The 21,646-nt window shown below is 41.1% G+C and overlaps 1 protein-coding gene and 1 pseudogene across 9 annotated transcripts in view; one reads left to right on the top strand and one right to left on the bottom strand.

Moving 5' to 3' along the window:
* The first annotated feature begins 3,743 nt into the window (after positions 1-3,743).
* Rad52 (RAD52 DNA repair protein) overlaps positions 3,744-21,646 on the top strand; it is a 29,804-nt gene continuing 11,901 nt past the window's right edge. For 2 of the 9 annotated variants that reach the window (XM_021249352.2, XM_004837582.4), the window contains exons 1-2: positions 3,744-3,894; positions 20,502-20,614. In XM_021249352.2, the coding sequence (XP_021105011.1) occupies positions 20,528-20,614 (87 nt within the window). In that variant the 5' untranslated portion in view covers positions 3,744-3,894; positions 20,502-20,527. Of the gene's footprint in view, positions 3,895-12,853; positions 13,679-16,298; positions 16,420-20,501; positions 20,615-21,646 lie in introns of those variants that run through there. The other 7 variants (XM_021249327.2, XM_021249316.2, XM_087186143.1 and 4 more) reach the window with 7 other exon arrangements.
* Positions 17,710-20,023, bottom strand: LOC101706419 (UAP56-interacting factor pseudogene; annotated as a pseudogene).

The following is a 21,646-nucleotide window of genomic DNA, read 5'->3' as shown; positions in this document are numbered from 1 at the left end:
ATTACCTCTACAACTTCTGAAGCATTTGAAAACATTGAGAATTACTAATATTTTATCACATAATTTTTAATAGTTGTCTTTTTTGGTAATTTGTAGATCCAGCCAGCTCCGAAGAGCCCCACCTATAGAGCATGAGGCTTTAGGGGGCCATCTAGATACAAGGGGTGGACTTGGTACACACAATGCCTTAGCAGTAGCAGCAGCGACACCAACCTGTTAAGGTCCTGGCAGTGCGGCCCCCCTTACTCCCTCTGCTCTTCCTCCCTTAGCGCCCCCTGGCGGATCAGATGACTGAAGAACAGATTGCTTCAGATTGCTAAATAAAGGAAACTTTCTCCCTATTCCATAAAGATGGTGATGGCACCATCACAATAAAGGAACTGGGAACTGTCAGGAGGTCACTGGATCAAAATGCAGCAGGAGCTGAATTGCAGGGCATGATCAATGAAGTGGATGCTGGTGGTAACTGCATCACAGACTTCCCAGAATTTTGGACCTATGATGGCTAGAAAAATGAAAGATACAGATAGTGAAGAAGAAATTTGTGAGGCTTTCTGAGTCTTTGTCGAGCATGGTACATCAGTGCAGCAGAACTATGTCATGGACTTAAATATCTATCTGTTAACAGGTAATTGTGGCAGTTTTGCTTTTATTTTAATACCATTATTTCAGACCATGAACAGGAGTGACACAAGTATATGAATAGAAAAATGTAAGAATGTAAGTATCCAGAACTCTTTTTTTTTTTTTTGGTACCAGGGATCGAACTTGGGACTTTGCACTTGTGAGACAGGCGCTGGAACCACTCAGCTAAATCTCTGGGACCACTCAGCTAAATCTGCGACCCCAGAACTTTTTTTTTGAGATGGGTTCTCTCCGTGTTGCTCAGGCTGGCCTCAGATTCACAGTCGAGTTTCTCCATGACATCAACACTTGTTATCATTATTATTTAAATAGCCATCTTAATGGTTGTGGGCAACTGTTTTCACTTACACAGTTTTGGACAGCCTTTTCCACACAAAATGATCTTTTTTTTTTTTTGGTACCAGAGATTGAATTCAGGTCCTTGAGCTTGCGCAGCAGGCGGCGAAACCACTGAGCTAAATCCCCGGCCCAACAAAATGATCTTGAACATTTTCCCACGTCACAGTCATTCTTGTAAACATTATTTTTAAAAGCTGTGTATTTAACTGATTCTGTAATGTAATTTCATTCATTTCTGGTAAATTTTCAGAGTATAGAAAACAGGCAGAGTAGTTTCATAAATAAATCTTTGTGTATATCTCTAATATTTTCCTTAGGAGGAATTATTGGATCAGAGAGTATACATATCTTAATATTTTAAATAGATATTGCCAGATTATCTAACAAGTTGTATCAGTTTATACTTCATGTAAAAGTGTCAGCATTAAACATTAGCAGAGAAATTAATTTCAGTGTCTAATAATAAATGCATAGAAGCTGGGTGTGGTGGTGTATGCCTGTAATCTCAGCACTTAGGAGGCTGAGGCAGGAGGACTGCCATGAGTTTGAGTCCAGCCTGGAAAACACAGTGAGTTCAAGGCCATCCTTAGCCTTATAGAGAGACCCTGTTTCAAAAAAACCAAAAACAACAAAACCCCCAAAAAGCAACAAACAAAAACATAGAAAAAGATCAGAAAGAATAGACATCAATTGATAACCACAGTTAACCTGAGAATCAGATTGGTTTAATGTATGAGTGAGCAAATAAAAGTTTTGATTTATCTTTATTTTTTTAAGTTTTTCAATAAGAAAGTATTCATGATATTTGGATAAGAAGAAATGATTTAATTTCCTAATATAATAGGTGAAAAATACTTTTGGTACTGGGGATTGAACCAAGGTCTCAGGTAAGCACTCTACCGCTGAGCTATCCCTCCAGTTTTGATGGTCTCATTATTAATATGTATGTGTTTTACTTTTGTTGAAATTAAGCCTTTTCTATATTTATTATGTATCTCCTCTTGTGAAATATCTACTCATTTCATTTATTTTTCTTATTGTTTGTACTTCTTATATATCAACTCTACCATATGTGGTAATGATATTTCCATTGTTTTCTTTTCCATTTTGTTGTTGTTGTTCTTATGTTGTTGCTGTATTTTGCAGCACTGGAAACTGAATCCAGTGCATTGTGCATTTGAAACAAGCACTCTACCACTGAGCTACACCACAGTCCTCACTTACCTTTAAATTTTTTATTTGCTCTTTGTTTTTCTGAGAAAGTGTCTGCTATGTTCCAGGCTGGCCTCAAACTCAAAATCCTCCTGCTTCAGCTTCCTAAGTGCTGGGATTACAAGCATGTACCATGGCACCTTGTCTTTTCTTTTTGCTTACAGGAGTATAAAAAGTTTTATGTAGTTACATTTACTGATTTTTTACTTTATGACCTATTTCTCAAGGTATTTATTTATTTTTAAGACAGGGTCTCACAATGTAGTTCAGGCTGTCCTTGAACTCACTATGTAGTCCAGGCTGGCCTCAAACTCACAGCGATCCTCCTGCTTCAGCCTCTCTGGTGCTCACATTACAGGTGTGTACCACCACAGCTGGCTTAACTCTCAAATTTTATACTTAGAAAAACCCTTCTCCATTTTGAGGTCAGATATTCATCTATTGTTTAAAAAATCTTGCTTCCTATGTATATGTGTTCTAACACTTCACACTTGAATTACACTGTAATTTGTTTTGGTGTGTATTTTGATAAAAGAACTAAAGCTGGGGTATGATCCAGGAACTCAGGCTGAGGGAACAGGGTTTCTACATCAGCCTGGGCAATGTAGTGAAGCATCGTCTCTAAAACAAGATCTAACCTTTTCTCCCAAATCCCAGCACCATTTAAAAAAAAATAAACATGTCTTTCTTGGTTGATTTGAAATACCACCTTTATCAAACAATAAAGTACACAGGGATTAGATCTGAATTCAGAGTCTGCATTCCGTGGTGTTGCTGGGAAGAGTAGCCATCCAAAAGACCGGCCCTGGAATATTATTGCTCAAATCATTAACTCTGGTTAAATGATGGTTATTGTAACAATATGGAAAATTAGGAGAGAATTTTTTTTTTTGGAGACAGGGTCTCTCTGTGTAGTCCAGGATGGTCTTGAGCTCTCAGCGATCCTCCTGCCTCATCCTCCTAGGTCCTGGGATCACAGGTGTGCATCACTATGCCTGGCAGAGTGATTTTGTTGGAGTTCTTAGTATAGATGCTCTTTCATTTATGATGGGCACTTAATCCCATTGTTAAAAGGTATAAATCAGGACCATCTTATGTAATTTGGGGTCATGATTATTACAGTCAGCTAAGCTAGACAAAAACATTATAGGCAGTCAGACAGGGCGAGGCCCTGGAGTCAGGACAGTAACGTAGTCAGGTAGTAAAGAATTCCTAGGAAGACTTGAAAGCACTACTTTCTTTAACTGCAACATCCCAAGTGTGCACGGACAGGTATGGGAGGGTCCTCCAGCCCACTTCCGAATCCTATCGGCGTTGTGTAAGGCATCGTGGGACGGCGGGAAACAGCCAAAAGGCCGCATAACCCGGAAGAGGTCGCTGGGGAACCGTGGAGATCTAGGCCGCTGCTGACCTGGAGGAAGAAGGAGGGGCCTCGGTTGCAGAAGCGGCGGAAAAAGAGCGAGGACAAAGCAATAATTGTTTTGCGGCTCTCCTCTCCCTCCGACTTGATTTACGGCTGCTCCTTTTAAACCCCGCCCTCAGGGCATCCGGAGAGCGAGCGTTGGGTTTCGACCTCCTTCCCAGAGTCCCTTGCGTTTCCTTCCCAGTCTCCCCTTTGCGGCATCTATCTAAGCGCCGGTCCGCCGGGCTACTGCCTAGACCGAGCTCCCTGCGTGTCCCGCGCGCTGCTCTGGCCTGGTAAGTGGGGAGGGGCTCGTGCGGTTGGGGTGGCACCGGCGGGGCTGAGGGTTGTGGAGCTTGGGGTCGCTCGGATTCAGATTCGAGCTATTGGGTTGACGGTTGAGCTCTCCGGTGGAGCTCAGCCTGGGGCTGAGTCCAGCGGCCCATACTGATTCCTTAGTGCAGTGTCGCAGGGGTCCAGGGGTCCAGTTTGGTTAGGAAGGGACGAGGACACGTGTAGCGCGTGCACCAGGACTCCACCTGACCGGGATGGACGGCTGTGCGAGGTGCTCTGTCAGTGCTGTTTGTTGACTGGAGATGTCAGTAGCTGGATGCAGTTGGAAGGGGGGGGGGTGAAGATGGAAAGGAACGATCAGTTTAAAAGGAATTTCTGACATTTAGTTTACCGCGTATAAAGCCTTCGAAAAACGAGGTAATTTAATTCACCCTCTTAAAGTGTACAATTCGGTGCTTTAGTCGATTCGCAAGGACGTGCAAATATCACCACTTTCTAATTCCAGAACATTTCCACCACCCCAAAAAGAAACCCTGAAGGCCGCTATCAGACGCCACTCATACCTCCCTTTGTCCAGCAGCTCGCTGCTACTTCTTGTCTATGAGTTTACCTCCGTATTTGATATAAGTGGAGTCATATTTGTCTGTTTGGTTTATTTTATGTAGAATAGTATTTCCAGCCTTCATCCGCATTATAGTATGTGTCGGCCTCATTCTCTTAAGACTCAATAATAGTCTATTGTGTGGATACATACATTTTGATTCTCCATTAGTTGATGGACATTGATGACTTTTTAGAACTTTTAAAGTATATTTTTTTGCCCACAACTTGCAGTCTGAGGCAAAATCATTTTAAAACTAAATTCTTGGAAACCATCATTTAACTCTGGGATCAAGTCAGGCATTTGATTGGCCACCGGTCTGTATCTTTTAGGGTAGTCTTTTTTTTTTTTTTTTTTTGGTACCTGGGATCGAACTTGGGACCTTGCGTTTTCGAGGCAGGCTGCAGAACCACTGAGCTAAATCCCCAGCCCCAGGACTTTGCACTTGTCAGGCCGGCCTGGCACCACTGAGCTAAATCCCTGGCCCTAGAGTAGGTTTTTCTTTTTTTTGGTGCCAGAGATCAAATTTGGGTCCTTGTGCTTACACAACAGGCAGCAAAACCACTGAGCTGAATCCCTGGCCCTAGGGTAGTTTGTTTTTAAAGGCATTCTATTCAGCACCTGTCACACCATTAATAGCAGAGATGTGTTTGTGAGCAGATTTTCTTGGAAAGGCAGAAACCATCAGATTCTGGAGTCACCTTCCTTTTTCATGAAGGGCAGCATGTGTTAGCAGCTGACTGGTTTTAGCAGCCTGTTTTCTGGCAACAGTGGATGTGTGCTGAGATTTGTTACCCTGTTATAGAACGGTGTAGTCAGAGATGAGTGCATGTAACTTGGCTGTGGGAGAGAGGTTTTACTTAAAAATAACTACAGTCCGGCTGGGGATTTAGCTCTGGTTCCGCCACCTGCTTCGAAAGTGCAAGGTCCCGAGTTTGATCCTTGGTCAAAAAAACCCCCCAAACAAAAAACTACAGTCCATCCTCATTACTCATAGATTCTATATTTGGAAATTCAAATATTCACTGACTTTTTTTTTTTTTTTTTGAGACGGGGACTCACTTGTAGTTCAGGCTGGCCTTGAACTCACTATGTAGCTCAGGCTGGCCACAAACTCATGGCAATCCTCCTGCCTCGGCCTCCTGAGTGCTGGAATTACAGGCGAGTACCACCCCACCCAGCTTATTCACTGACATTTATTTATAACCCCCATGGCACTTTCCAGGGTTCCAGTGTGCAGGGTTATATTTGAGTTGCCCAGTGTACATGTTCCTAGCTTCTGTCAAATCCGGGGGTGCCTTGCCGCCTTCTTTCCACTCAGACCCTTCCTGGGTGTCACTTTTGCAGTATGCCTAGTGTGATGTTGTTGTATTTTTGTGCTTTTTTTTTGTTTCATTGTTTAAAATGTTCTCCTAGCATAATGCTGAGGTGCTGTCTCATTGCTGAGTGCAGGAAGGCTGTGATGTGCTTCACAGGGAAAAGATGAGGTTCTTTTGGATAAGCATTGCTCTGGCACCAGTTAGAGTGCTGTTGGCTCTGAGTTCACAGAAACACATAAAACATATATTGACTATTGAGCACCCTTGTGTTTCCTTGGAGGAGTGGTTTAGTGTTCACTAATTCAGTATTCATGGTGGCATTTAGAACATACCTACCGTGAATAATGAGAACTGACATTATAAACAATTAAATTATTCAAGGTCAGAAGGCCTAGTGTGAATATCTTTCAGTGTATGTAACTTTTAATTTTTTTTATTCCAAGCTTTCATTTTTAATTCCACAGTTACAGTTTTAGGGAAAAGTTAAAAGAAGGCTAAAATGCCCTTCACACGGTACTCTGCTGGTGGGGGGCTCTGTGAAGTGCTGGGGACTCAAACAGGAGTGCAGGCCTCTTCCCTCTCAAATGGTGAGGGTGGTCGTGCAGCAGAGAAGTGGCTGTGGTGTGCATGCTTTAAGTATGTTTCAAATGCTGTGGGAATGTTCACAGCAGTGATGGCGAACCTTTTAGAGCTTTCAATGATACAAACAGCCCGCTGTGGCACCTGTGCCATAGGTTCGCCACCACTGATTTAGAGTGTGGTGAGGTAAAGAAGTAATAAAACAAGAGATGACATTTTGAGATTTACCTTTTGCTTTTTTTTTTTTTTTTTTGGTACCGAGGATTGAACTTGGGACCTTGTGCTTGTGTGGCAGGCGCTGGAACCACTGAGCTGAATCCCTGGCCCACCTTTTGCTTTTAATTTAAAAAGTTTTCCTACTCTGTTGCTGATTTTTTTTCTTCAGTAGTGGAGATTGAGTTCAGGGCCCCATGCATTCTAGGCAAGCACTGTAGTACTGAGCTATAACCCAGACCTTTACTTTATATTTTGGAACGTGTTCTCCCTAGTTGCCCAGGCTGGCTATGACTTGTGATTCTCCCGTCATGGTATCGTGAATAGCTGGGATTACAAGTGTGTGCTACAATGCATGGGTGTTGCTAATTTTATTTTATTTTTTGAGTATCAGAACTATTATAAGCCAGGTGTGGTGGTGCATACCTGTAATTTCAGTACTTGGGAGGCTGAGGCAGGAGGATCACCATGAGTTCAAGGCCAGCCTGGACTACACAGGAAGACCCTGACTCACCCCCCCCCCCCGGGCTAAAAAAAAGAAATATGTACAGAAATGAAAATAAAAGAAAGAACCTTGGTACCAAATCCTACTTATCAGGCTTGGTCCTTATAGTCAGAATCCCACCCATTTCTGAGTCTTGTGAATTCTGCCTCCTATAAGACCTATTCAGAGCCTACCCTTTCTCAATGTTTGGGTTGGTATAGTTGAGCCTTTATTGCTTTCTGTCTGGGATATTGCAGTAGAGAATCCTAACTGATCTCTCTCTCAGTTATTCACTGTCAACAAAGAGCTTTTTGAGGCATAACTGTAATCAACATTCTCAGTTTAAAATTTTCCATCATGGGTACAGTGGCTTACACCTGAAAATCCAGCTACTTGGGGCTGAGGCAGGAGGATCACGAGTTCAAGGCCAGCCCAGGCAACTTAGCAAAACCTTGTCTCGGAACAAAAAGGTCTGTGGGTGTAGTTCGGTGGTGGAGTGTTCCTGGTTTTGATTTCCAGTACTGGAAAAAAATGTTTTTCATTGCTCTCTCATGATTTACAAAATAAAGTTTCAAGCTTTTTAAGGGGGTGGCTTATATTATTCTTTGTGATTATGTCTTTTAAAAGAATGAGAAGAGCCTGGTGGGGTGGCACATGCCTATAATCACAGTACTTGAGAGGCTGAGGCAGGAGGATTGCCTCAAGTTTGAGGCCGGCCTGGGCTACACTGTGAGTTTAAGGCCAACTGGAAACTACACATGAGACCTTGTCTCAAAAAACTAAAAATAAATAAATAAAGATGAGAAGAGGTAATGTAACAGAGGAACATTTCCTCACATAACACCTCATTTCCTCATACTTTATCCTTCCTTCATAAATACTTAGAAGTGCTTTTAGATGATAAGGAAACAGACGAGAATAAAGACATTTTTGCTAAAATCTTGTCTACCTTCTTAGGATCTTGAATTCATCCATTTCCTGCTCAGGCTTACCATCCTAGTTCAGGCTCTTTACCCAACATCCACATAAGTCATCTTTTTGGTCACATTTTATTTGTCTTAGGAAAATAAAAGAATTCTTGGGCCATATGGTAGATGCATGTATAGAAAAACATCTTGATGTCCTAGGGGCCTGGTGGTGCACAAAGGTATCTTAGGACTCAAAGCAAAAACACTGCTAAGAAGGAAAAATAAAAGATTCATTTGAATATATCAAAATGTGAAACTTTTAATTTTTCCGGTACTGGGGATCGAATTCAGGACCTTGCGCTTGCCAATAAACCATGGCATTTGGGAGCTTGCTCGACTCCTGGGAATTCTGGCAGATGCGCCGTCTCCCTTTGGCTGCTGTGAGCCCTGGGGTGGCCTGAGTGCCTTTTGGCCTCGAGAGTGGCCTCCGTGCCTGCTTGCAACAAGTGTATTTAGTTGTCATGTCTCTTTAGTGTCTTTTAGTAAGAAGAGTTCCTCAGCCCTTTTATTTCATTTTGAGTTTTGAGACATGTCATTTTTGAAGAGTCCAGATCATTTGCCTTGTATATTTGGAGTAATTTATTTTATTGATTGATTGATTGTGGTTCTGGGATGAAACTCAAGGCCTTGCATGTTCCTGGCAGGCTTCTACCACTGTGCTGTCTCCCCAGCATGTTTGTTTCTTCATGATTAGAGTCATGGTTAGCTGGGTAGAAGCACTACCTAAGGGTGCTGTGACCTTCTCGGGAACCCATCAGGAAGCACACGGTGTGATGTGATTATTATTGTGGTTAAGTTAATTGAGGTGGTATCTGCCAGATTTTGCCATTGTACTGTTTGTTCCCCTCTACCTGCAAGTCCAAGTAATTTATTTAGAGATCACACAGGACACAGTGGCACAGGAGGGGAGATTTGAGATAGGAAAGGGAAAGTAGGAATCAAGCAAGTTCCCCTCAAACCCAATTTCACTGGGGAACTCTGGAGCCAAATTAGAGGTCATGGCTTACTTATCCCACAGAAAGGATAAGAAACCCCTTGAGTTCATTCCCCTGTACCACAAAATTGAAAGAAGAAAGAAAGAAAGAAGAAAGTAAAATAGAGGGATAAGAAACAGAGGATATTTAAACAGCAGCTCCCGCCAGTCATGGCTTGAGGGCTCCTCTGAAGGGCATCATTTGTCAGGCACCTCTAGTGTGCTGTGAACAGGTGCTGAATAGGTGCTGGATGCCAAAGAAAGCTCTCTGCTAGAGATGCAGATGTTGGTGTGTGGAAGTCAGGCTGGTGCGCTGTTGTGGCAAGGGCCCAAGGGATAATTGCATCTGGAGTGTGTGCCACTGTATTTTCAGGAAGTGCAATTTCAGGAAGCAGAGGTGAGGGAAAGGGGAGTGAGGAAAGAAGGAAGAGTAAGTCAACTGAAAGGCGCATTTCTAAGTTGGCCAACCCTCGGGTACAGTGGATTGCTTGCTGTCCTCAGGACGCCTCCCAGGAGGACGTGCACAGTTTTGCACCCCAAGGCAACCATCCAAAGGAAGGGAAGGCAGTTTGTGTACCTCACTGGAGAAAGATTTGCCCCAGGTCCCTTTATTCCCCAGAGCTTCCCGGTTGTGTGCCTGTGGACATCAGGTGGCCTGTCACAGGCTCTTGGACCTCAGAAGTGGGAAGGAAGCCAGTCGTGGGCACAGGAGGCTTCTGGTCTGTGCTGGGTTGTGCCTGCACAGTGCTGGTTGGGCCCACATGTATTTGGTCATCCCAGGGACAGCTGGGGTGGAGAAGGTGGCCGGGGCCTTCAGAGACAGATAAGGTCGAGAAGGTTTGAGGTGCTGCATAAGATAAGCCTGATAGATGTAGGATCCACCTTCAGTGAGTATAGATACACCTGTACAGATGTATAAAACACTTATCACACATTAAAAACACAATAGCTATCTTGGTGGCGGGGTCCAGCCCCATATTCTTTAAGTATTTCCACAATAAAGACATTAATTTTGTGATGAGAAAATGCCTGTGGACAGTTTTAGAAAGGAAGGGAAAACAATTTTTTTTGGGGGGGACAAATTTTTACAAAGTAGAAATTTGCAGAAAAATTAAGATTCCGTGTTTACTTTATGGGCAGATACAATATTGTTCTTTTTTTCTTTTTTTTTGTTACTGGGGATTGAACTCAGGTCCTTGTGCTTAAGCAGCAGGCGACGAAACCACTGAGCTAAATCCCCAACCGTCTTTTTTTCAACAAAAGGATGAACCTTAGTCAGTCGGGCATGGTGGTGTGCGCTTGTAATCCCAGCACTGGGGACTCTTTGAGACAGGAAGATTGCAAGTTCAAAGCTGGCTTGGGCTACAGAGTGTGATTAAAAAATGCAGTAAAAGACACATTCCCATTAATTTCCCTCAAAGTCCTTCCCCTTGCTTTGAACACACTTACATTGTTCTTGTCACTTTCTGAAGCAGTTCCAGAGGTCCTCTTTCTTGCGTGTCTTTAGTTGCGCTGTTGTGGCTGTCTCCGTGTCCTGAACCAATTCAGATGCTCACCTTTCAGGGTCACTTTGACTTTGAGAAAGAGCCATAAGTGGCACTGTGCCACATCCAGTGAATAAAGTGGGTGAGGATGCACTTATCTTTTTATGAGCCCGCCTTTCTGTTGGATGGTCCTCAGCACCAACATTTAGCACATTTTTAATCACATCTCATAAAGACATGAAGGAAGATTTCCAGAACTGCTTAGAAACTGCAAAGAATGGTGGGATAAGTGTGTTTGAAGTGAGGGTATTTTGGTATTTTGAGGGGGACTAATGGCAGTGTGTTTCCTACTATATAATACATTTTTAAAAATTTAAATATTCACTGTATATTTTGATCATTTATGGTACATAGCAAGACTCTATCTCAAAACAAAGGCTTTTCAAAAATGAGAACTATAACTTGCCTTATAATACAATTAGTTTCTAAAGAATTTTAAGATCTTGCATTGTATGTTTCTTCCAGTGACATGCATTAATTCACTCATGTATTAATTACTTGTCAACATGACTACCCAGCAAATGCTTCTTGGCCCCTTCTTCAAGCCAGGGTCTATGCTGGTCACTGGTGATGCCAGGAATCGGAAGGATTTCCCCGTCTTCCCGGGGGCTCATGTCAGAGGGAGGAACAGTGGTTTTGGCTAGTACAGTGCCCACCAAATGTGCAAATGCCTGCTTACATTTCCCAGCCTTCTCCAGTCAGCTGGGGCTGTGTACATGACAGGTTCTTTCCAGTGTACCGTGAGCAGAAGTGACTCCTGCTGCTGCAGGGCTGAGGCACCTGGGTGTAGCGTGACTTCTTCAGCTCTTCCACCCCTGCAGTGATGATCTTGGAGGCCACCTGTGCTGGCTGATGTAGCTCTCAGAGGGACCGGGACCACCACACTGCATCAGTCCTGGTGTGGTCGAGGCACACTTTTCACTGAGCTAAGCTGTTCCCCTTTCTTTTTCCCTTTCGCCGTAGTATGCCACTGCTGAGCCACACCCCTGGCCCACTTCCCTTTTGTTTATATGAGAAGATATACATAACATAAAATTTACCACTTAACTATTTTTAAGGGTATAATTCAGTGGCATTAAATACATACACAAAGTGTGTTCCTTCAACAGAGAGCTTGCTGGCTGCTCACTTGAGACTTTGAATAGAATAACCTGTTCCCAACAACCTTTTAGTATCTACTGATGATTCTTGCTGGAAGCTATTATTATCATATCATTGTAAGATAATAAATTTTGGAGGATCTCACTAATATTTCCTTTTACAGATGAGGAAATTGGGGCAGAGAGGTCAATCAGTTGTCCAATTTAATTAATATCTGCTGGATCTGGCTATGGAGCCATCTCTGACTATAGAGTTCAAAGCATGCTTTATGACGGGGCCTGGCCCAGTGTGCCCTGTGGGCAAATCTGCCATCTTTTTATAAAGTTTGATTGGGACACATCTGTGCCCCTTCATTTACATATTTTCTCTGGCTGCTTTCATGTCAGAATGCCAGCATTGAGTAGTTGTGACCAAAAACTAAAATATTTATTAGCTGGTCCTTTACAGAAACAAAACTGGCTGGCCTCTATTTTTAAATTTGTTTTTAGCTCTACTGGGGATAAAACCCAGGGTGCTCTACGACTGTGCCACCTTCATAGACCTTTTTGGTTTTTATTTTGATACCAGGTCTTGCAAAGTTGCCCAGATTGATCTTGAATTTGTAATCCTCCTACTCAGCCTCCCAAGTAGCTGAGATTACAGGCATGTGCCACTGTACTTGGCTTAGTGGCCTTCATTTTATAGAACAGATATTTAAATTTTTAATTAAAATAATACACATATATGAACACAAACAGTACCAGAAGTTTTGTTTTGGAAAGAAGAGGCCCCTGCCAACCACACTGTTCCATTATCTCTGAGACAGATACACTTAAATAACTTTTATAGCATTTATATTGACGTTTCAAATAATATTCCCTTCTATTCATGTGTAATGATCAGGTCAGGGTAATTGGCATGACTATTACATCAGACACTATTTCTTGTTTAAAAATTTTAGGGACTGAGGGGTACCTTAGTTATAAGGCACTTGCCTAGCCATGTGCAAGGCCCTGGGTTTGATCCCCAGCACTGCAAAATAAATATGTAATAAATCAAATGATAAAATTAATTAAAAAATAAAAATTTTAGCCACTAATTATTATCTAACTTAGTTGAGGCCTCTATCCTAGTTTTTTAGTACTAGATTATAAGTAAATTTATCATTAGATGAAGTATGTTTTATGATCACTGAAATTTTTTTTGCATCTCATTATAATGTATGTAAGAAAATTAACATGAAATTATAATAGCTTTTATTTACCACATACTATATGTCAGGTGCTATTCTAATGCCTTTTCATGCAGTATCACATTGGATCTTCACAGTAGCCCCAGGAAATATAAGGACTACTATATCTCCATCTTCCAGTGAGGAAGTGTCACTTAGATACGTCCTCTCCTTGGTCAAGTACCCAGTGGGCGAGGGAGCCAGAATTCTACACTGGAACTTGAACTCAAAGATTATGTTGTAATACCACATGGAATACTGTGGATTTGGGGTTCTGTTAGCAAATAATCTTAAGATTTAGAACATGTAAACTTGCTGAGGCTCAACTGTGAAGCAGTTTCATTGAGACAGGTGTAGAGCAGTCACGCAGGAGGTCAGCAGTTGTGGGTAATTTTTCTGAGGATAATTCTATTTCCTTGGACTTTATGAACTTGCATAGTCTCAGACTATGGTCTCAAACTTGAGCATGTAGCAGAATCACCTGTTCATGAGGTACAGGCGACTGGGCCCCACTCCCAGAGTTTCTGATTCAGCAGGTATGGAGTGGGTCTGGAAATCTGAATTTCTAGTACATTTTCAAGTGCCGCTGCTGCTTGCCCAGGGTCCAGTCAGGCATAGTGCCATCCTGTTTTTCCTGAATGTTAAAGGTCTTCTGTATTGTCTTCCTTTTTTTTTCAGTTGCTTCCTTTCTGTTAGTCTCCTCCCTCCAGCTACCTAGAAAATGGTTCAGTTATTGCAGCTTATATTTCAGTTTTGACCCCACACAGACCAGAGTCATGATGCTGATATAGGAGGTAATTTTTTTTATAACCATAAAACAGACTCATGTATTTCCTACCTCTCGATTTATTGAAATATGATTGACAAAATTATATATATTTTAGGTGTACAATGTGATGATTTGATGTGTGTTCATTATGAAATGGTTACCACAATCAAGCTGCTTAACACATCACCTAACATAGTTACTCTATTAGGTAGTAGTAGTTTACTTTTCTTTAGAGAGCATTTGTGTAATTTTAATTTTTAAAAATTATGTCCCTGTTCATGACTGTGGCATGGTGCAAAGGATGAAAGATTACTCAGAATCACTGTCCAGTTCAAACTCCAAGAAGGCCCAGAGGAACTGCCCTTAAGACCCCCCAGCGTGAGAGTCTTATAAGGACCTCCCTGAACTGAAGCTTCTGTGGCTTTTTATCAATAGAACCAAGAAGCAAGGATGAAGGACAAAGGAAGGATGTTGGTACAGGAATTCATGTAGGGGAAAGGGGAAGGACAGGAGAAAGACAGGGTAAGGTCAGGGGGTCGATTAAATGACTGACCTTAGGGCCAGCCTAATAAATCAGAGTATGGGGATGATGAGGGCCAGAGCATTCATTTCTTAAGGCAATGCGTTTTCATCCTACTGTGACTTGTGGGCCTACTGTAGGCTATCTTTTAATCTCTATCCATGCATTCCTGGAGGTTTTGGGTGTGTGGCTCCAAATGTCCCTTACTTCTGCACATTCATCTCACACATACCTCTGGCCAGTGCCCCCACACAATTTTATTTTATTTATTTATTTATTTAATTAATTTTTTTGGCATCACATATTGCTTTATCAAGTTTGTTGAATGACTTCAAGTAGAAAAGTGCCGAAGGAGAAATTAAGACATTAGAAGTCCACGGTTTCCAAGCAAATCTTTAAATCCTTATTAGTGGTTCACAGTAGTCCAAAATCCTTGTCACAAATGACTAAAGTTTATTGAAGTGTCATTTTAGAAGCTTTTTTTTTGGTATGGGGGATCGAATTTGGCAAGGCATGCGGCGGAACCACTGAGCTAAATCCCCGGCCCTTGAAGTGTCATTTTAAAAAAAGACTAACTCCAAGTTGATGTCTGGTTAAGTTTCTGACTTAGGAACATTCGAGTTGCAAACTTTCACAGATACAAGCAGACCTCCCATTATGAACATTCACAGATGTGAACATTTATAGATGGGAACAAGTTGCGAAAGTAGCTCAAGTGTCTTCTAGACACTGTCACAGTTGTGCTGCTGTGTGCTTACTGTACAGTGTGGTAGTGTACAGGAAGTAGTACAGTGCTCAATCAGAGCCCAGGATGTCTGGAAGCAAGAGGAAAAGCAGTGGCGATGAGGAGGGGACTGCTAGGAAGTGCAAAGCAATAATCATGGAAACAAATTGAAAGTATAGTAGTATAAGACTCACTTTGTCAGACTTAAAAACAAATCCAACTTATGAATGTTTTCCTGAAATGGAACTCGTTCATAAGTCAGGGACTTACTATATCCTGAAAGAACTCTCTTTAAAGGGACACTTAAATCACATGCTTAATTTTTTTACAGTGGTATAAAAACATATATAATCCCGATGAAGTTTAAAGAGCTACTGATTAGAAATTTTAATACTGCCTGTATCTGTAATACATGAAATTCTGTCTTAGTAGTGCCAAGTGAGCTACTTTACTCCCTCTTATTTGCCGGTAGACTGGTACCAAGGCCTTTGCCCTGAAATACATCCCCCAGCCTTTTTTGATTTTTTAAAGACAGGGTATTGCTAAGTTGCCCAGGATAGGCTTGAACTCATGATCCTCCTGCCTTGGACTCCCAAGGTGCTGTACTCCCAGGTGTGCACTATCATCCCCAGTTTCTCTTCTCTTTACTGTAAAAATATATTAAAACAAAAATTACCCCGAAATTGCATATGCTATGTGAATTACAAAGCTACTAGCAGCAATATGATATACATACCTATTCTAACAAAAAGTACCCAGTGGGCAATGAAGGTTATAACTTTTGTGGTACGGGGGACTGAACTCAGGGCCTTTGGACTGAGCTACATCCCCAGCTTTTGGCTGGGTTAATTCTGTAATCCTCCTGCCTCAGCCTCCTAAGCCATTGGGATTTCAGGCGTGTGGCACTGGGCCTGACTATACATTTCTTATACATAGAAGTATTTTATGATTTGCTCATAATTAAAATGGTGAAAAGTTTATGCCTATTTAAAAAAATAACATAACGTCTGATTATATAGAATGCATTTTTCTAGTAAGTCTTCCTAATTTAATACCAAAGTAATGAAGCATCAATCATCACTGATAGGGCAGATTTACTTGCCATGACACAAATGCTAAAGTACAGCCAATTATTATTTCTTAGATATGTGACAAGCCCATACCTTTCCACTTTCTGTGGTATTCAAAGAAGCAATTTATCATCATCTGACAATTATAAGATCTGAGGCTCAAACCGTATTTGCTACAGTCAAGTTTTGGAAAATGTTGGGCCTCACTTTACCAAAACCTAAAAACAGGGTTAAAGAAGATCATACCTAAAGGCTCATCTAGTGTAATATTCTCTATTGTTAAGTAATTTTATTCTCTTCTTTAATTCTTCCTCTCTACCTCCAATTGAAGATACGATGAATGAAATGGCCAGAAAGCAGTTAAGAAGGATGGTGAGATGCTGCACCTGCCTTGCAAGAACCAGCTCCTGAGTTTGATCCCCAGTACCAAAGATGTTGAGAGAAGAGTCTAGGTTGTTTTACTAATTCAACTGGCAGGAAACTTCAAATTCTAAAAATTATGAATAATCACTAATCAAAGTTCTTTGTAACACAGAACAATCTAAAAACCACAACTCCGATCTTTGTAGCTAAGAATAAACCATGTGAAACCTGTTACATTTTATTTGTTAAAAATGAACAGCTTCAGAATAGAGCTAAATGTAACTTTTCCAAAAAACACGAAAAAGTAGTGTGAAGTACCTCCTCATTAAATACAAACTTTCACTTTGTGATGCACTGCATCAATGTTTTGCATACACCTTGATGCAAAGAAAATTTTAAGTTGCATCCCATTTAAGAAAAAATATTTTGGACCGGGGATTTAGCTCAGTGGTTCCGCCGCCTGCTCCGCAAGCGCAAGGACCCGAGTTCGATCCCTGGTACCAAAAAAAAAAAAAGATGCAAGAAAAAATATTTTAAGAACTGAACAAGGATGACTACAACCACATTCCAAGAAAGGAAGAATCCCAACAAAGTATATTGTTTTGTTTATATACAACATGCTAGCACTCAAGAGTTTTAATTTGTACCAAAGGCAAAAATTACTTTAAAAGAAAATTACAGATGCATGAATTGCAAAAGTTTAATATACCAAAGACACTTTGTTATTTGATGCACTTAACGTCAACATTTGGGGCAGTTTTTAAGGTCTTCTAAAAAATGACATAAAAATACCTCTTTATAGTAATATTTAAAATAAGAGGAAAATGAAAACCCTTTTATACTATATTTTCAAAAACTGTTCTGAAGACTGCAAACTCATGCTCAGTTGTTTTTCCTTTGTTTTAAAATAAGCTACCAGTAATTCCAGGCAGTCTAAAATATATTGTTCTTGGATCAAATATTAAATATTCATATTTGCAAAAATGTTTTGCAGTGAGTCCTTGGGCTCTATGAAAAGATTCAAATTGCTAAGAAGAGGTAGAGTTTATTTTCAAATTCTGTGACTGGGTTCCAATAATCCCTTATCAAGTGTAGTACTGGCAAAATATCGTATATTAAGGATCAGATTTCTTTGGTATAAGCATGAAACTGTTACTGATAGCTTCCCATGGCTAGCATAGACCAGTAAGTAACCCAATGAACATAAGAGACAGTAAAATCTAGTATACAATGCAAGGTAGGCAGGGGTGATAATGTTTTGTTTTGTTTTATAGGAAAAGTCATCACTAATAAAATAAGCCAGAGAAAAACACCTACTTAGAAATTTGAACATTATGATAAACCAAAAAGTCAAGCTTCAAAATGACCAAACTTGCTAATTTTCAGCTGGAATATTTTTCTATATTTTGGCATTTTACTGTAATTTGTAGTACACAATTTCTGAAGACTCTCAGCACTATCTTGGCACAACAGACTAACTCCTCCCACCTCTCCAGAGTACAGGAAGAAAAGCTCTTTCTCGCTTAAATGCATGAATTTTATATCATACAAAAAATCTGAGTGGAAGGTATATAACAAAGTTTACAATGTAACTCCATTGTAATTTTACACATTTTTTTTCTTTCTGACATATTTTTCTTTCTGGAGCTATAAATTAATTTAGTAAGCTTATAAATTTTAACTTTTTGAATAAGAAAGTGTAGGACTGTAAGGGTATTAATTTTACTATCAAAATATGTAAGGGATTCAAAGCCTTTTTAAAACTAAAATTCTAAGTATCACTTGAAGAAGGATCTGAAGACACTAGACTCAAGACGACACTAAATCCAGAGTTTATCTCTGACCTGGGTTTTGAAGCTTTTCACCTAAGTTTCTGGTCCTTCAACCTGCTCCTTCCTCGCATGCTTTCTTCATTACTAAACACAAACTCAGCTTTTCACACTGGACCTCTTCCAGTGTCCTATCGGGTAACTCTGTAAGCGTGCATTTACAGCCTTCATACACCAACATTTTAAACTGAGACTAATGCCAAGAACCACATTTTTTTGTTAAAAGTTCAGCACTAAAGATTTACAACTCCAGGGGTCTAACTTAACACCACCTGAAAAATGAACCCTGTTCCAGATAGTTCTATAAATCTTAAAAGCCAAAACTGGAATTCTCATAAGGTTTTAAAAAATGTGTCTAATGAAGAAGAGGCAACTGCACTTAGTACATGAGCACTCTTTAAAGGATAAGTGACAGCAACAAAGGGACCTACTCGTATTACAGAAGACAAAATTTTACCATGGCAAAGTCTAAAAAGTGAGCAAAGGTGTAAGATCCTAAATATCTCTATCATAAAAATAATCTCTTTCTGTTTCTTTCTTTTCTTCTTTCTTTCATTCATCTGCATGAGGAACCAAGGAAGTCAACAGAAAATTATTCTGTCTGGGCCAACCATGAAATCTTTAAGAACAGATAGGTATATTCCCTGTTACCTTTCAGGGCATTATTTTATACATGTTTAAAAAAAAAACTTCAAAAATAAGAGTTATTTAGCCTTGTGAATATTTTGAAGTAAAGATTCTTGAATTTGGGCCAGGGATTTAGCTCACTGGTTTTACCGCCTGCTGTGCAAGCGCAAGGACCCGAGTTCGATCCCCGGTACCAAAAAAAAAAAGATTCTTGAATTTCTGTGATGAACTCTTCAAGCAGTTCAACTTCTCAGAGTCATCACTCAAAAGGTCCTTTGACGTGGGATCTATCCCACAGTGACAAAGCGGCTTCCTCCTTTGTTGTACGTCAGAGTGGCTCTTTGTTCCTTCAGGATTCCAAATCTTTAATTCAAAGTCCTCCCTGTCTGTTTCCCAACACTATCTCAAATTGTAGAGGGACACCTTTAGGAACTTTCTTTACATCGGACTGTTCCCGTTTTGTCAAGAATGAGGGTACATCAGTACGAGTTAATCGTGGTTTCTGATTTACTGGGCACTGTACCGCCCCAGGATTGTCAATGAACACAGTCAAAATTCCTCCATTTGTGGTGGAAGTACGCCACTGACGAGTTGTCTTTGCTGCTACATCGTCTAACAGTTGTTCTGTGTTCAACTGGGCCAGAACCTTCAGGCCTCTTCGGAAAAGAAAAGTTGCCTGATGAGTGTCTTTCTGATGGCTTAATTTATTTCCACTCCTGGTAAAATTAGCTGGAGTGTTATTTTTTCTGTTTAACTGATTAGGTCTCTTGAGAACTGCAGCTGGTTTCCTTTGCACTTCATTTTGTCTCAGAAGGTTTGCTTTCCTTTTTAACACTGGAAAATATGGTTCTATATTCTTGTCACTTAGAGGTGGACGATTCATAGGACTAACTCCTTTTTGAATTCCAGTTGCTTTTCTGGCTGCAAGGCCAGTAGTAACTCCATAAGGACGTCTCTTCCCAGGCATTACTTTTCCTCTTCGGCTCAGACTAGTTTTACCAAAACCAGAATTCTGCTGGATTCCCCACCGAACTCTCATCCTGAATTGCCCAGCACTAGTTTGCTGGAGTCTTCTATTTAGTCTCGGAAAATTCTGCTTCTTTCCTTCCTTTCTATTCAATTTGATAATATCATCCAGAGACATAGCGATTTTTTCCAGGTTCTCATTACTACGGGCTTTCCGGGGCGGCTACGGGGTCGCCGTACCTCCTACCAACCCGGTACCAAACCGGTTCATGGCTCCGAGGCGAGGCGTATCACTGAGCAGTCAGCGGATAAGGCCGCCGCCTCCCACTCCCGCACGCAGACTGGCCGCCCTGCGGCTGCGCGCACGCGCGTTGGCGGCGTCCTCGTGCTCCCCACCCCACAATTTTAAATATAACATATTTTCATTGTAAAAATCACTTTTTTTTTTTTGGTACCGGGGATCGAACTCGGGACCTTGCATTTGCGAAGCAGGCGGTGGCACCGAGCTAAATCCCCGGCCCTTAAAAATCACTTTTAATAAGCACCATCACAGTAGCACACATCACCAGAAAGCTAGAGCAGACCCTGTAGGATTTTCAGTGGCTTGACAGACCATAGCTAACCACTGAACTTGAAAGTACAGACGGTACCTTATAGGCTATTGCCTATGGGGGCTTTATCTGATTTTCAGTAGAGGCACTTGACTTTTACCTTTAGCATTCTTTGAGATCTTCTTTTTAATCTTTTAGTTATATAGAGGCCAACCAGAACCACCATGTCTGGGACTGAGGAAGCAGTGCTTAGAGGCGGCGACAGCCTTCCTCCTTCTGCTGGAGGCAACTCTGTGCTATGCTTTGGACAGGTAACTGTGGGTTCTTCTTCTCTGGAAAGAATGAGGTTAAGTAGGAAAGTTATGATGAATGATCGGTAGACCACCACACACATGGAAGCTATTTATTGCATTTTTCCTTTAGATGCATTATTTGGGTGATCTTTGAGGAACTCCAAGTACATTTTGGAACTTTTAGGGGATTACCTTTAGATGTAAATTTATTCATATGACAAAATTTTACCATTTATATGATAGAAAATTCAAAACAAAACAGACTGTGAAAAGTCTTCCAGTTTCCCTGTCACGCCTGTCACCTTGCCACCCAGTTCTCTCTCTGAGGGACACCAAAGTTACTGGCGTCACGTTCTTTGAGGAAATGCTCTGTGTGTTGAAAAGAGATTCTTGCTCCAACCAAACTCTTTGTCCTTACTGGAGATTTGTTAGTATAGTATTTATCTCATTTAAATAGGGCAAGGGGACAAAACCAGAAACTGTGAATAGTAGTGGATTTTATATGTGTAGGATGGGGAGTTGTTGACTTGGAGAAGCAGCTCTAAAACTTTGGACAGGACAAATGGAAACAAGATTCCTATCTTGTTCATGCTTTTTCTCTTCCCTCAAACCTGTGTAACCATCATATATAGACTGAGGTGGCAGCTTTAATTTTCTGGTTTAGTTTTTGAGGGCTGGGGGAGCACTTGCCTAGACTGCAGGAGGCCCAGGGTTTGATCATTAGCACTGGAATAACTACACGAAACAAAACCAAAACCCCACCAAAGCTAAGCAACCAACTCCAAAATGAACCAACTTCAAAACTTAGTTTGAAGGATGGTAGCACCTGCTAGAAAGTTTAATAAGGTGGCTCTCAAAATGTGGTTCTGGGACCCCTAGGAGTTCACAAGACCTTTTCAGTAGCCATGAGAGTAAAATTAGTTCCCTGATATCACTAAGGTACCGTTTGCCCTTTCACACTGACTCTGCCACCAGGGCATGGCGGAGTTGTGCCTGGCTGTGTACACGATGGTGTCATTCTGATGGCCGATGGAAAGTGTGGCTTAAGTC

This window comes from Heterocephalus glaber, unplaced genomic scaffold, assembly GCF_053883595.1.
Source record: "Heterocephalus glaber isolate CG9 unplaced genomic scaffold, H.glaber_assembly_v1.0 deba00000281, whole genome shotgun sequence".
NCBI classification, from domain to species: Eukaryota; Metazoa; Chordata; class Mammalia; order Rodentia; family Bathyergidae; genus Heterocephalus; species Heterocephalus glaber.
Note: the sequence above shows the minus strand (reverse complement) of the source record. Positions and strands in the feature narration are given on the sequence as shown.